The sequence below is a fragment of the Siphateles boraxobius genome, unplaced genomic scaffold (assembly GCF_051911475.1).
Source record: "Siphateles boraxobius isolate OS27281-9 unplaced genomic scaffold, OSU_SipBor_1 9, whole genome shotgun sequence".
NCBI classification, from domain to species: Eukaryota; Metazoa; Chordata; class Actinopteri; order Cypriniformes; family Leuciscidae; genus Siphateles; species Siphateles boraxobius.
This window is the reverse complement of record NW_027509219.1, coordinates 29,426,124-29,439,928: the sequence shown is the minus strand read 5'-3', so window position 1 is coordinate 29,439,928 and position 13,805 is coordinate 29,426,124. Positions and strand designations below refer to the sequence as shown.

The 13,805-nt window shown below is 36.5% G+C and overlaps 1 protein-coding gene across 4 annotated transcripts; it reads left to right on the top strand.

Annotated features, from left to right (window-relative positions):
- Positions 1-344: 344 nt before the first annotated feature.
- On the top strand, positions 345-13,212 carry kif2a (kinesin family member 2a). Of its 4 annotated transcripts, none has more exons than XM_077224209.1 (21): positions 345-593; positions 2,591-2,685; positions 3,093-3,215; positions 3,305-3,359; positions 5,026-5,157; positions 6,244-6,344; positions 6,483-6,578; positions 6,994-7,048; positions 7,164-7,326; positions 7,432-7,522; positions 7,689-7,752; positions 7,836-7,927; positions 8,177-8,319; positions 8,468-8,672; positions 8,798-8,908; positions 9,006-9,073; positions 9,345-9,428; positions 10,791-10,950; positions 11,630-11,731; positions 11,907-12,042; positions 12,152-13,212. In XM_077224209.1, exons 1-21 carry the CDS (start codon positions 533-535, stop codon positions 12,235-12,237), a joined length of 2,223 nt encoding a protein of 740 aa, XP_077080324.1. In that variant the 5' UTR covers positions 345-532; the 3' UTR covers positions 12,238-13,212. The 4 variants fall into 4 exon arrangements, with proteins under 4 accessions (XP_077080324.1, XP_077080326.1, XP_077080327.1 ...); XM_077224210.1 differs by having other exon boundaries at positions 457-593; positions 2,571-2,685; XM_077224211.1 differs by lacking the exon at positions 9,345-9,428.
- The last annotated feature ends 593 nt before the right edge of the window (positions 13,213-13,805 follow it).

Genomic DNA, 13,805 nt, shown 5'->3' with positions numbered 1-13,805 from the left:
ACAAAATATCTCAAACAATTGCCTTAAAAAATAGATAAAATTATTTTAAAAAAGAAGCAAACGATGTAAGACTTCTGGACAAAAAAATAATAATAAGGAGAGAAGGATTTGTTACAAGTATTTATTTTTTGATATGTGGAATATATATTTTTTCTCACCTGATTAGGTATATCTCCAAACTAAGTTCAATTTGACTACTTTCATTAAACACATTTTTATTTTTGCCACACAGCAACCTTCCCGCTTCCACTGGTTGCTAAGGTTACATTACTGTCCGATAGCAAACCTCCAGCTGCTTTTAGCCAATCCTAGTGCAGGAGGCGGGACTTGTGGGTAAAAAAAACACGCAAGTCGGACGTACGTACGCCGCGCACGCGCCCTGTACTCTCTCTCCCTTTATGTCTCGCGCCGTGGCCGCCTCCCGGTTTTGAGCAACACGGAACAACAAATGTGAAAAATTCAAGCACAAACACTGTTTTTAGTTCCCACACGCCCGTCTATCTGACTATTCCCATCGCCCCGTTAATGAGCCATGGCGGCGACCTTCGGCAAGATCGTCGTGGGGATTTTTGTGGAGATAAAGCGCAGCGATGGTGAGTTCATATTTGGGTCGCTTGTAACCGTCCGTTAAAGTCGTTGCCCCGGTTCGGCTAACGGATGCTAACGTTACCTCACAAATACACATGACAGAAACGACAGTTTAGGTGGTTGAGCCTGGTATAAATCGATATATGGCGTTAAGTTTGGTCTGTTGCTGCTGGTTGCCGGGTAGTTAACGAGCTTGTGTCAATCAACAGTGCAACTGTCGGTTGACGTTAGGTTAGCCACCTGCTAAACCGGGTGGAGTTTGTTTAGTTATTCGTAATGTGTGCGATTGTATTTGATTTGAGCTCAACAACTGGCTTACATGGTGTAGATTATTGGGGAATTATTTATGTCTTATATTGGTAACGTTAGGGAATATAATCATGGAAGTCCTGGTGATTCTGGATTTATGTGGGTTAGCCATCTTAAGTCGTTTGCAAATGAATGTTTCGTTTTACAGATTGGGTGTAAATAAGTGTGGAGAGAGGGAGGTTGCTGGGTTTACACAAACCAGCTGGTTTGGCTTGGTAGTTTTGAGCCTTAAACTCACTGTAAGTTTTGATTCAGCTCACTTAAGTTCACATCAGTCACTGATTTGAAGTTATGATGACATCTGAGAGTTTACATATTCATAATAATATGGACGGATGACTCAGTAAGTGTCATGATTTGAAGATGACAAGCAAGTTCCCTCTAATTTATGTAATGTGGGCTCATAGATTGATCTCATCCTACTGGCCAAAAGAAATGCTGACAGCAGAATCTTGGGACTGGTTGCATTATAGACAGACAGATGATTAGTGACTGATTATATATATATATATATATATATATATATATATATATATATATATATATATATATATATATATTACCAATATTCACAGTTCAATCTCTTATAAATAGAACCAAAAAAAAGGCTTTTGCATGTGAAGAAGCCTATTTAATGTATTGTTTGGATATCTACTCAACTTTTTAAATAACAGCAATTTATTTTAAGGTTAAAAATGTGGCCAAAGACAGATAAAAACTATTTTTCCCCTTTACAACTTTGCATAGATAACAACAATAGTAATAATACTACTGTTGCAATATTTTAATATTAATTTTATTAATTATTAATTTATATTTAATATTAATTTAATGTTGTGTCAAAACCAAACACAAATTGTTCTGAATATTTGTTATGAACGCTTAAAAAACAATCTGTATCTTATTAGTCATAAAAAGACAATACATTTAAGATGTTTAATTAAGATTAAGACAGTAAATCTGCAATGACAATCAAATTAATTTCTGCTGATGTCTCAGTACAGAAATGTAGATAGATTTAGTAAAAACTAGTTGTTTGTGTCTTGTGAGCATTCAGTGGCATTTCATTTGTAATAGCATCAAATACAATGTTGAAGACTGTCAGACCAGATTATGGTTTTATCTCTTTGAGAAGGCTGTGTTATATTTAACTTCAGTTTGTAGCAAAGAAACAAATGAGCCTGGATCTGTTGACCTGTTAAACAAACCACTCCTGTCTCTTTGGGAAGTTTTGTGTGTTGCGTAATAGAGATGACTGTTGACATGCTCTCTGAAGACGAGCAGTGCTTGTGACATTTTAAACAGAGGAGGTCTCTAGTGCCTTTTACTTAAAGCAGGGTCTTGACTTTTCTTTTGGCCTGATGTTGCAAGCTGGGGTTTAAATAGCTTGTTTTATGGCAGGATAATATGTGCTTTTTCCTGCTGATGCGGCTGTTGAATAATTGCAGGGATGGAGACGTGCGAGTAGGAATCGCTCTGAATAAAAGATACGGAAACATGGCTGTTTGTTTTCGGTGATGCCCTGAGACTTTTCAGTAGTTGATAAGCACAACTTCTGATGCAGGTTTTTGCGTTCATGCCATCTTGTACATGACCTCTTCAAGATCCACTCAAACTTGTTTAAAATTTCAAAACATATGAATGAATGTTTTTCATTTGTCTTTCTCACTTAGAGCTGTTGGATTTCTTACAGGGCGAATACACCAGGCCATGGTGACCTCTTTGAATGAAGATAATGACAGTGTTACTGTGGAATGGATAGAAAATGGAGACACCAAAGGGAAAGAGGTAAGTCTAGTAGCCTCTCAGCTGCCTTTGTTATTAATTATGGATGGAACAACATTCTGGTGTTGTTAGGGTGCAGTTCGCCCTCAGTCAATGACCACGTGCTGTTCCTTTTACATATGAATTCTAAAATCATACCCTGGCCTTTTTTAATATTAGGACATTCTGTATGCTTTGGTATGATCAGTGTTATTTTAGTTGTGAGATGCTATTATAGTTTTTATTAATATTTTGAATCAGTTTTTATTTTTCAGTTTTTTATATTTTATTTTAGTTAACATATATTTTATTTCAAAAATGTATTTTTAGGGTTTCAGTTTTTAGCTAACTATAATAACCCTGTTTTGGATAGAAGTGATCCGAAAAAAATGTTTTATTCTTGTAATTTTCACTTTTTGTTTTTGTAACAGATTGATTTGGAGTGCATATTCTCACTAAATCCAGATGTTGCTGCAGAGGAAGAGATTTCCTTGAGCCCTGTTACACCACCGCCTCCTACACCCAGCTCTGTGAAAGTCAACAAAATCCCTAAGGTTTGTACAAGATCACAGTTAAATGTTGAGTTTACACTCTAATTTTTCGCATCTTTTTAACCTTTTTGTATGCTTTTGTTTGTGTGCAGAATCGTAGAACTATTGCACCGGGAAGAAGTGAAATCCCATCCAGGGACAACAGAGGTAGTTTTGCTATATGACTCTTGATTAGGGCTGCACAATAAATCAAAATAATTTCTGAATTTCAGTATCCCCATGTGCGATTATTAATCGGCTAAAGACTGTGATTTAATTAAATATTTAGTGTGCATGTGCTGGGTGCTTCAAAATGAAGGGGTGACACGTGCATGTGTCAGGCTCAGTGTGCTCAGTCTGCGCCTGTGTAGTTTTCAAAGATTGCACACTCCACAAGCACTCTATCTTGACAGGGTACTCTTGTATAACAGAATTCTAATATTCAGTCCTATGATTATTCTTTGAACCTTTAGACAAAATATTTGTAAAAATCGAAATAAATATAAAAGTTTGCATATGTTTTTTGTTAAGTATAATTGTTGATGCATCAGGCTTTTATAGAAAAGAATATGGAGCCCATATTTGAGGGAAAAAATACTTTAGTTTTATTTAGAGGCCAAGAAATGTGCAATTTGGAAAGGTTTTTTATATGGGCAAATAGGAATATGAAATTCTGATAACTTGTAATGTAAATCAATGTGATCTTTATAACAGTATAGCAGACTACTACATAAAATGCATATACATAATTTGTCACACCTTATTTTTTCCAATAATATGTCTTAGTAAGATGATATTAAAATTTTTAGTTTTATGATCAATGCTGTGTAGTTTTTATTGTGGGGGGTAAAACAACCTGGTGTGTACAATAGGTTTTTCAGGAAAGTTTTAATCATATTGAGAATTAGGGTGACCACAGTCCCGAAATTGGGAGCTTACAATACCACAATAGGTAATATAATACTAAAATACTAAGGTATATAATACTAAAATGCGATTGGTGTTTAAAAATCAATTTTCGCAGCCGTCATGTTCTAGCTAGAGCGGGAAAAATCCCAACCATACGTAGATAAGTATTTTGCTTATGTTGACTGGACAGAGCAAAAGAATCAGTGTGGACCTCATGAAAGTCGTTAAATACAGCTACACCAGCCGGGACTTCATCTAGACACATTCTGGATAAGAAAATCAAACCTGCCAGATCCAACTAAAAAAAAGTTAAAAATGCATTAAATCCGTTAAAAAAACGCCTTTAATTTTTGCATAGATTAATAAAGTAAAATATACTAGATGCTATGAGGAAATGTATTTTTTATAAAATGAGATTTTACCTACTAATGTAAATCAATATTTACATAGTATTATTTTTATTTAAATTTTAAACTTTATTTTTATAGTTATCACTCTTGGTTTGAACGATTTTTAATAGTAGAAAATGTATCTCTCACTCACGTGTTCCCGCATTGTCCCACAAAATCACATCTACTGTCCTGCAACAGAGCAATAACCAGGTGGTCACCCCATTAGCTGTAGAAATATGATATGGCAGGCTTTATAGTGTTAAAGTCGGCATGAAATTTACATTCACCCTATCTATTTTCTAAATACATTTTATTGCTCTTATTGTGAATGATTAAAAAAAAAGTAAAATCAACACAATTTTGACCTCAGCTACTTGTCTCAGCATACTACCATACTACGCCGGCTGGGCTGTTTCTCAAAATGTGGAAAGCTGTCTACCCGAGTGCCATTTTTGTGCATCATAGCCATGTTTGAGTGTTTTCAGACATAGTTTGACTGTGATTTGCTGACTCTTATGTGTTCTGTTGTAAAGTTGGCTCGACTCGGGCACGGCCGGCCCAACAGCAGCAGCAGCAGCCAGAATCAGCACCCCCTCCACCTGCACAGCAACCCTCTCAGCCCACACAGAGCCAGACCCAAAGTCAGCTAATTCAGCAACAGAACGGTAATATGACACTCCTCAGTGCTTTTCAGTCCGTTCATGTCAACCCCCTTTTCCCCATAGGAAAACTCTGAAAGCCAAACTGAGGCCTCCTGCAGAGGATGCATGTCATGCATAAAGACAAAGCATCCTTTTGGAGTCTTTATTTTGCAGTAAACCTAACCTTGATCATCTGTTTGTATCTTGGCTCAAATCTCGTGGGGTGTGGTTTGGACACCCCAGCCGGCCCTCTGAATATCTGTGACCGGGCAGCCTTGACATGACTCTAAACTGTCCTGATTAATCCTCTTGCTTTGAATTTATGAAGCTTACTAGAGTCTGTCTGCCGAATTAATCTGGAATCAAAATGCTCAACCTGTTTTCTGTGTGTCGCACGATACTGCACATCCTTTGGGGAGAACTACAAGCTTTCTTGACTGATTTGCTTGTTTATTGCAGAGGATGAGGGCAAAATTGATTCACAGATGTGTTGTGATTCTTTCTCAAACAATTCTGAATTGATCTGATCCGTGCAGTGTCTATTGTCAGGTTATTTCAGCCATATTTTAGTATATTTATGCCCCTATGCTGTTGATACAAAATTGAGATGCTTAGAGAATAATTTTGGAATTAGATCATAACTCTCGGAATTTCTATTAAGTCAAATCATCAGGTGTATAAAAATTCCTACCCTTAGTTTAGTGTTGCAATATGAGTCATTGTTCAAATTGCACACTGTTTTTGCGTAGATGAAATTAGAGTCTGAATGAATATTAATGACTGTTATGTGGCCTAATCTTTTATTCCATGTTTTACTGATACTATTGTTTGCAAGTAATAGCAGTCATTTCAGATATGTTGTAGACAGCAAGAGCGCATAGATAAATGACTTTGGAAAAGGCCTGCTCATAGAATAGAACTCTTTAAGATGGAGAGGGCTGTTGGCGCTACCATGTGCCAGCTGCCAGAGGCTCTGGCTTGCCTCTATAGCCACTCTGTCTACACAAATACACACTTATATTAGAGGGAGATACAGTGGGAGGAGGGGGCGGGTTGTAAGAGAGGAAGCAATTGTTGCCTTTTTTAAAATGGAGTTGTGCTCTCTAACAGCAAGGAGGAAGTCAAACTGTGTGAAGGAAGTGGAAAAATTGCAGGAGAAGAGGGAGCGGCGCAGGATACAGCAACAGGAACTGAGAGAGAAGCGAGCACAGGTGAGACTTCTCATCTTTCTGTCATTATATCTCTCTGCCTTGCCTCTAAGCTTCTAATTGTAATGTGTTTCTCAGGTTTGACTAATAGATTAGTTCACCTAATTGTGTTCCTATTGTGAATGTGCTTTTGTTTTGAAGGAGACTGATACAACGGTTCCAAACTATGAAATACTTCAGATGATCAGAGACTTCAGAGCAAGTTTGGACTATCGACCACTAACCACGACAGATTTGGTAGGTATTATAAAGAAATATCTGGGTATCTATTTTATATCTATTTAACTTTTTTTTAATAATAATTGAGCTTAAATGAAATTGAATACAAAAAATACCAAATATTACCATCTTTAAATTATTTAATTTATTATTCATTGTTTTATTTTTATTATGATGATTATTTATTCCGCAAATTTTCTCTATTTGAGTTTGGGGTGGAATACTACCCGGACAAGCTGTATTTGAGATTCACATTTTAATGATGATGATTATTATAACAGTAATACTAAAAACAAAATTACTATGTTCCATATCATTATGAAAATCTATTAATAAGAAAAAAACTATAACCTGCCATAATTTATAATTCAGTTTTGGATGTTAAGTACAACATTTTACTTTGAGAAGTAAAACGTATTTCATGTTTCGACAGATTGAAGAGCACAGAATATGTGTTTGTGTTAGAAAACGACCCCTCAATAAAAAAGGTAATGCCTCAGAAAGGACAATTGGCGTACTAATTTTTAAAAAAATGAAATATACCTTTTTTTTATTTTTGATTGACTTATGTATTTTGTAATTTATTTCTCATTTGTGTTGTAGAGTTGACAGTAAAGGACTTAGATGTGATCACTATTCCAAGTAAAGATGTTGTCATGGTTCATGAACCAAAACAGAAGGTGGACCTGACTCGATACCTAGAGAACCAAACATTCCGCTTCGATTATGCCTTTGATGACAGCACAACAAATGAAATGGTTTACAGGTAGAGGATCATTCATTGCTCATTAAACAAGAATATTTCTCTAAAAAGGAAGCCAGGAATTGATCATTGTCAGAGGAAAATAACTTCTATCTGCTCTCTCCAAAGGTTTACTGCAAGACCTCTTGTGGAAACCATATTTGATAGAGGAATGGCCACATGCTTTGCTTATGGCCAAACAGGAAGTGGAAAAACTCATGTAAGAAGTGTTTATTTAATATAATTGGGAGATTTTCAAAAATCCTGTTTGGATAGTTTATTAGTTTTTGTACTTAAAAAAAATACCACAATACCTGTACTGCTCATTTTATATATATATATTTGTATAATTGGACGTAAAGCTCATCGATTGCTTTTTGTTTTAGACCATGGGTGGAGATTTTTCAGGAAAGAACCAGGATTGCTCTAAAGGAATCTATGCATTAACTGGTAATTGATGTTTATTTGGACCTGTAATTTATTTAATCTTATTTCATTCAAACAACTCATTTATATATGTGTCGTACACACAGCTCGAGATGTTTTTCTCATGCTGAAGAAACCAAACTATAAGAAGCTGGATCTTCAGGTTTACGCAACGTTCTTTGAAATTTACAGTGGAAAGGCAAGTGGCTCTGAGTTACATTCGCTTTCTGTTAATTGAAGATGTGGTGTACCATTTGAAGAATTTTACGCATTTGCTAATGACTGGATTATTTTCATTTCTTCATTTCACAAAATATGTCCATTCATTGATTTTGTTTTTGATTATCAGGAGTGTTATTTTAGAGAGCTGATGACTTATGGCTGTGATGTGATCTATAGCCTATTTCTTAAAAAGGACAATTCGTTGACAAAGTCTTTGTCGTCTTAGGTATTTGATCTGTTGAATCGGAAGGCTAAGCTGCGTGTGCTAGAAGATGGAAAGCAGCAGGTGCAAGTGGTTGGGCTTCAGGAACGTGAGGTCAAATGCACTGAGGACGTTCTCAAACTCATTGAAATGGGAAACAGCTGCAGGTAATACTCGTGGGTAAAGCAATTAACATGTACACTGAATTATTTGCTGCTGTATAAAATATGCACATCTCTAAATCGTTTCCAAAAAATGATTCATGATCTTCGGTGTGTAATTGGTCCTGAATTTCCTTCCTATTTATAATTTCAGGACATCAGGTCAGACCTCAGCCAATGCCCACTCATCCCGTAGCCACGCCGTCTTTCAAATCATACTACGAAGGAAGGGCAAGATGCATGGCAAATTCTCACTGATTGATCTGGCGGGTAACGAGCGTGGAGCGGACACGTCCAGCGCTGATCGGCAGACTCGTTTAGAGGGAGCCGAAATCAACAAGAGTCTGTTGGCTCTAAAGGTCAGTGCCTTAAAAATACCACCCCAAGGCAAACTCTTGAGCATGGGTTGGCAACCTTTTGGTCAAGAGGTGCCATTTTGAATTTTCAAGTTAATCATTGTGATCTTGCATGTCCCAAATATTAGGAATGTATCAGAGCTCTGGGCCGTAATAAGCCTCACACCCCATTCAGAGCGAGCAAGCTAACACAGGTCCTCAGAGACTCATTTATCGGTGAGAACTCCAGGACATGCATGGTAAGTTTGATTAAGCCCTCTTTCTCATACATTGGGATTTGGCTAAGTTTACTTTTGCCTGGTTGCACAGCTCAAATTGTGACTGTTGCCTGCTCAGATCGCCACCATCTCTCCTGGTATGGCCTCTTGTGAGAACACGCTGAACACTCTGAGATATGCCAACAGGTGAGGAAATTGCACTGTTGTGCGTTCATGAAAAATAACACTCTCGCCAATGAAGCTTTTAGCTGTTTTTTTCTTTTTCAACTGTTTTGAAGATATTTTAAATATCACTGAACATGTTGCCTTTAGTGTCTTTAAAAAAGTATTTTTGTATTTACCGATGATTTAACATGCTGATGGGAAAAAGTCTTGTCATAACTTGTCTCTCCTGATTGGCTATGCTCTTCTCTTTCTCTCTTGCTGTTTTTCTCTGTTCTTTCTTGACTGTCTTCAGAGTAAAGGAGTTTGGGATTAGCCCCTCTGACATTCCCTTCTCTCAAGGGGGAGGAAGTCGCTCTGAACCGTCTCCTACCTATGAGTATGAGCACATGTCTATGCAGCTTCCCACCTTGTTCTCAGTCAGACACACTGCAGCAGTGTTGGGGAGTAACTAAAAAAAAAGAAGGAAAAAAAAGCATTTTTTTCCATCTCAAGTAGTGAAAAATTGCAAACAACTATACAAATCCCTAAATCATTTTTTTTTTTTTTTATATTGTATTCCAGTCTTATAACTAAAACTCAAAACCATAATTAGTTGATCACTCAAATGACATTTCATTTTATTGAATCACTGTGTTCTGTGTAGGGATGTCAAAAGTATCACAACCTCAAAATTGGTACCAAGTATTGTCAGTTAACTGGTATTGCTATCGACGACAACTACTATAATTTTGTTTCATGAGAACCTTAGATCAGATTGTTCATTTCAGTGACTACTTCAAAAAAAATGATTTACCGATTCAATTGACCCGCTCAGTAGTATCTACATAGAATTTTACAGCTTGTTTGTATCGATATATTTAGTTAAATGCTGTTTATCAATGTTTTGTGTAAATGAGGGTGATTTATTAGTTGTTAGTGTAATTTTTTTTTACAGTAAATACTTGTCAGAAATAATACTGTTCTGATTCAAAATAATATAATATAATAGATGTATTATAATTAAAGTAATTTAATTATAAATACAATCTTAAGTTTATTACATTACGAGTGTAGCTTGTCTGGCAATTTCAAAGTAGCTATCCCAGCACTGCTCAGTAGATAACCAACATCCCATGTTGGCTTGTAACTGATGCATGGAAAATAAATATTCATGCACAGCAATGTGTATAACCACAGTCTGTTTCAATTTTAGACACATTGGCTGCACTCACGTCTCCCACACTAATGGTTGTGCTTGGTGTAAACATTTTTCATTTCCCCTTTGATGATCTGCTGTCATTTAATTTCTCTAACCCTGGGAATGTCTGGCATTTCTGTGGTGCTTTTGTCCTTCCTTCTCCTTTAGTAATAACACCTATATTAATGTTAATGCACATAAACACTGTACACAATTAGAAAAAATTAGATGACACCATAAACAGTTGGCGTTAACTGGACAAATGGCTACAAGTTGTATGACACAATACAATAAAAAAAACTATTGTTCCTGTTTGTAGATTTTGTCATACCATGCTTGTTAAAAGTATAAAGCTTTAAACTTTTTGTACTAAATAATGTAAGGTTCTGTTTTAAATAAGTAAGAGTACACAGTGTGACTTCAGGTTACACTTTGTTAACTGTTCTCTGTAGTAAGTACCCAGATTATATTGAAGCTTTTCGGACCTGTGCATGGTGTCATTTAGGTCAGCATGATTGCTCTAAAAACATCATCATAAATGCTGTCAATCTGTGCGTTCAGAGTGAAGGAGCTGACCGTGGATCCTAATGCTGTGATGGAGGGAATCCGCCCCAATGTCAACGCCGTCAATGCCATCAACCAGCTGGATCTCATGGATGAGGATTGGGAGTTGGGTAACTCCCCTCAGAGAGATGACCTCAAACTGCTCTGTGAACAGAATGTAAAAACACATCTTTTCTTATTACTTACTTCACTTTAAAAATGCATGCTTGATGACAATATGATAACTGCTTATGCGCCAGAGAAACAAGTGCGCAGCCATGTTTAGAATTTATTTCTTTGAACTTCCGTTTTTGTGGTTGCTGTATATTTCTGTGGAATTGCTGTCCAAGAGTAATTAGCTGGTGAAGTGGATTTACTGTAGTTACCAAAAGTTATCATGAGCTCCATAATGTTTGAAGCAGATTTCGTAACAAATGTCAGTTGACCGGTAAGATTTTAAAACGAGCTGTTCATTCATAAATCCGTAAAATCTTATCTCCATGCTGTGGAAATTCAAACCGGAAGACAGAACACAACGAGCACAGAAAGGGGGTGGGGCTAAAAGGACTATAGGTGATAAACCCTGCCATCTCAACTAAAAAGATTCAATTACACCTCAAATAATTTTTATTTCAATTTTAGTATATTTTTTTTATGAGTTTATAATGGCTGTATTTGTCATCAATGTATTCATGCTTTATAAAGATAAATATTGCTAATCATTTGTAAGCATAAAACAAACCATAAACAGGAAAATTAGACAGCCAATCGATTGGTTGCCTCAGTCTCCTTTTAGATGCTGTGGATCATACTCTTCATTATTGGTGGGATTAAATCTTGTGTTTGAATATTGACAGGAAGAGGAAGTCTCCCCACAGCTATTCACGTTCCATGAGGCAGTGTCTCAGCTGGTGGAGATGGAGGAGCAGGTTTTGGAGGACCACAGGGCTGTGTTTCAGGTGTTTCTTTTGTTTTTAACTGTGCTTTCACTCTATAGCTTTTTAGGCTATTTTATGTCAGCATTTGGTTTGCTGTGCTTGCTTTTTTCTGTTTATTTATACTCCGATAAGCTTCTGCCCCAAAACTGAAAAAGGGAAATGCTAATGATGATGTTCATACTGTGTGTGCTGACAGGAGTCCATCAGGTGGCTTGAGGACGAGAAGGTTCTCCTGGAGATGACTGAGGAGGTGGACTATGATGTGGACACCTACTCCTCTCAGCTCGAGCAGATTCTTGACCAGAAGATTGAGATCTTTATTGAGCTCCGAGGTAATGCGTCCTCTACAATGAATTTTTAGTTTTTCCTTTAATCAGAAGAGTTTGATGTTTTCCAGATGCAATGGAGTATTAATGGATGTGTGTCTGCTTGCATAATCAGATAAAGTGAGGTCATTCCGTTCTACGCTCCAAGAAGAGGAGCAAGCCAGCAAGCAGATTAACCCCAAGCGGCCCCGCGCGCTGTAACCTGGAACTTGCTTGCGGAGGAACAACAAATACAAGAGTCTTGTAGGCTTCATGATAGTATTCAGAAGTATTCTGAAGAAACTCTTTCCTACTTTCACATGTGAAATAACGCATTAGGAGATTCTCTTACAAATCAGCAGAGGATAAAGAAGGGGATTTTGCTCATCATTAAACCCCTTGATGAATGATTAAGATTCTGAGGAAAGTTTAAGATTTTTTTTTATTATTATTATTAGTATCGATTTTATTTATTTACTTTTTCATTGTAGGTTAAGGGTACAGATTTGTATCAGCTGATACTCACATTTTCTACCCTTTTTTTTTGTACCACTAAAATCCTTCCTTCGAAGTTGTTCTTAATTGTATGCATGAACACTCAGCAACTGATTATCACTCCGTTTCCAGCATGACTGACTTGGTTCATCTGCACTTTAAATAACCTTGTTTTTTGGGGGTCCGTTTACCGTACTCGGCACAGTGAAGGTTTCTTTTGATTGGCTGTTGCAGCATTTTACTCCGTTTCACATTGACATTTCCTGAAGGCATACTAATTGAAGTTTAAGATGTTCTCAAAGTAGCATTTAATGCACTGGGGGGAAAAATGTTGAGGTTATGTGAATGAATGTGAGAATATTCACCAGTCGTGTCAGTTCGTTGGTTTCTCAAAGACCGCTATTCCTTTTCCACATGATATTCTCTTTGCCGTCTCTCTCATCTGTTTATCTGTAGAATGCTTTTGTGCCATATCATGTTTCCTTGTGCAAAGGAAGTTAATAGTCCACCAAAACACTCATCCCTTGGTGTTTTACTTTGAAAACTTCCCAACATTCTCACATTGCCTATTAAAATGTGTAAGTGTATTAAATTACAGCAAGGTTTTCATAACAAATAGGGAATACCACTTATTCGCTGCTGATGTTTTCAGTGTTGGCCTCACCTCAACTCGGTGGCTAAATAAAGAATTATTCAACAAAATTCTGCCTTTTTATTCTGATTCCTTACTTTCCTTTTGATTACTGTTTTTAAGAGTACTTAAACTGATTTCTTGCCTTTGTAAAAATAGTTTTATTCAAGAGATTGGGACGACTTTGTCCAATAAGGTTGAGAACGAAAGTGACTCAAGGCTAGTAAGTAGTGTAAAGATTAAGTTCATTGTTAAAATTAAAAGGCATAGATAAATGCATGGATAAATTGATAGATACCATCAGAGAGACGGGCTCTGATACCATTTCACTGGATGCAGTTAAGACGTTATTGTCCTAGGGGGCGCTGTTTTATAATTTGGTCCTGTTCCAGTGAGCTTAAAGGAAAGAAAGTTTCTTTTTGTAATTTAGTTTTTGTACATAAACAAACAGAACAATAAGGACATTATGAAAAGCAATAATAGACCAAACTGTATACGTACCGTCACATTTCACTATTAGTTTCTATTACCCTTTCATTTCAAGTTTTGTACGCATTGCTGACAACTAAAGTTATAAGAAACCTAACTAACACTTTTTTAGTTCTGTACGAATTAATGCCTGTTCATTTTTTAATTCCACATTTAAATAATGAAATTTAAAAAT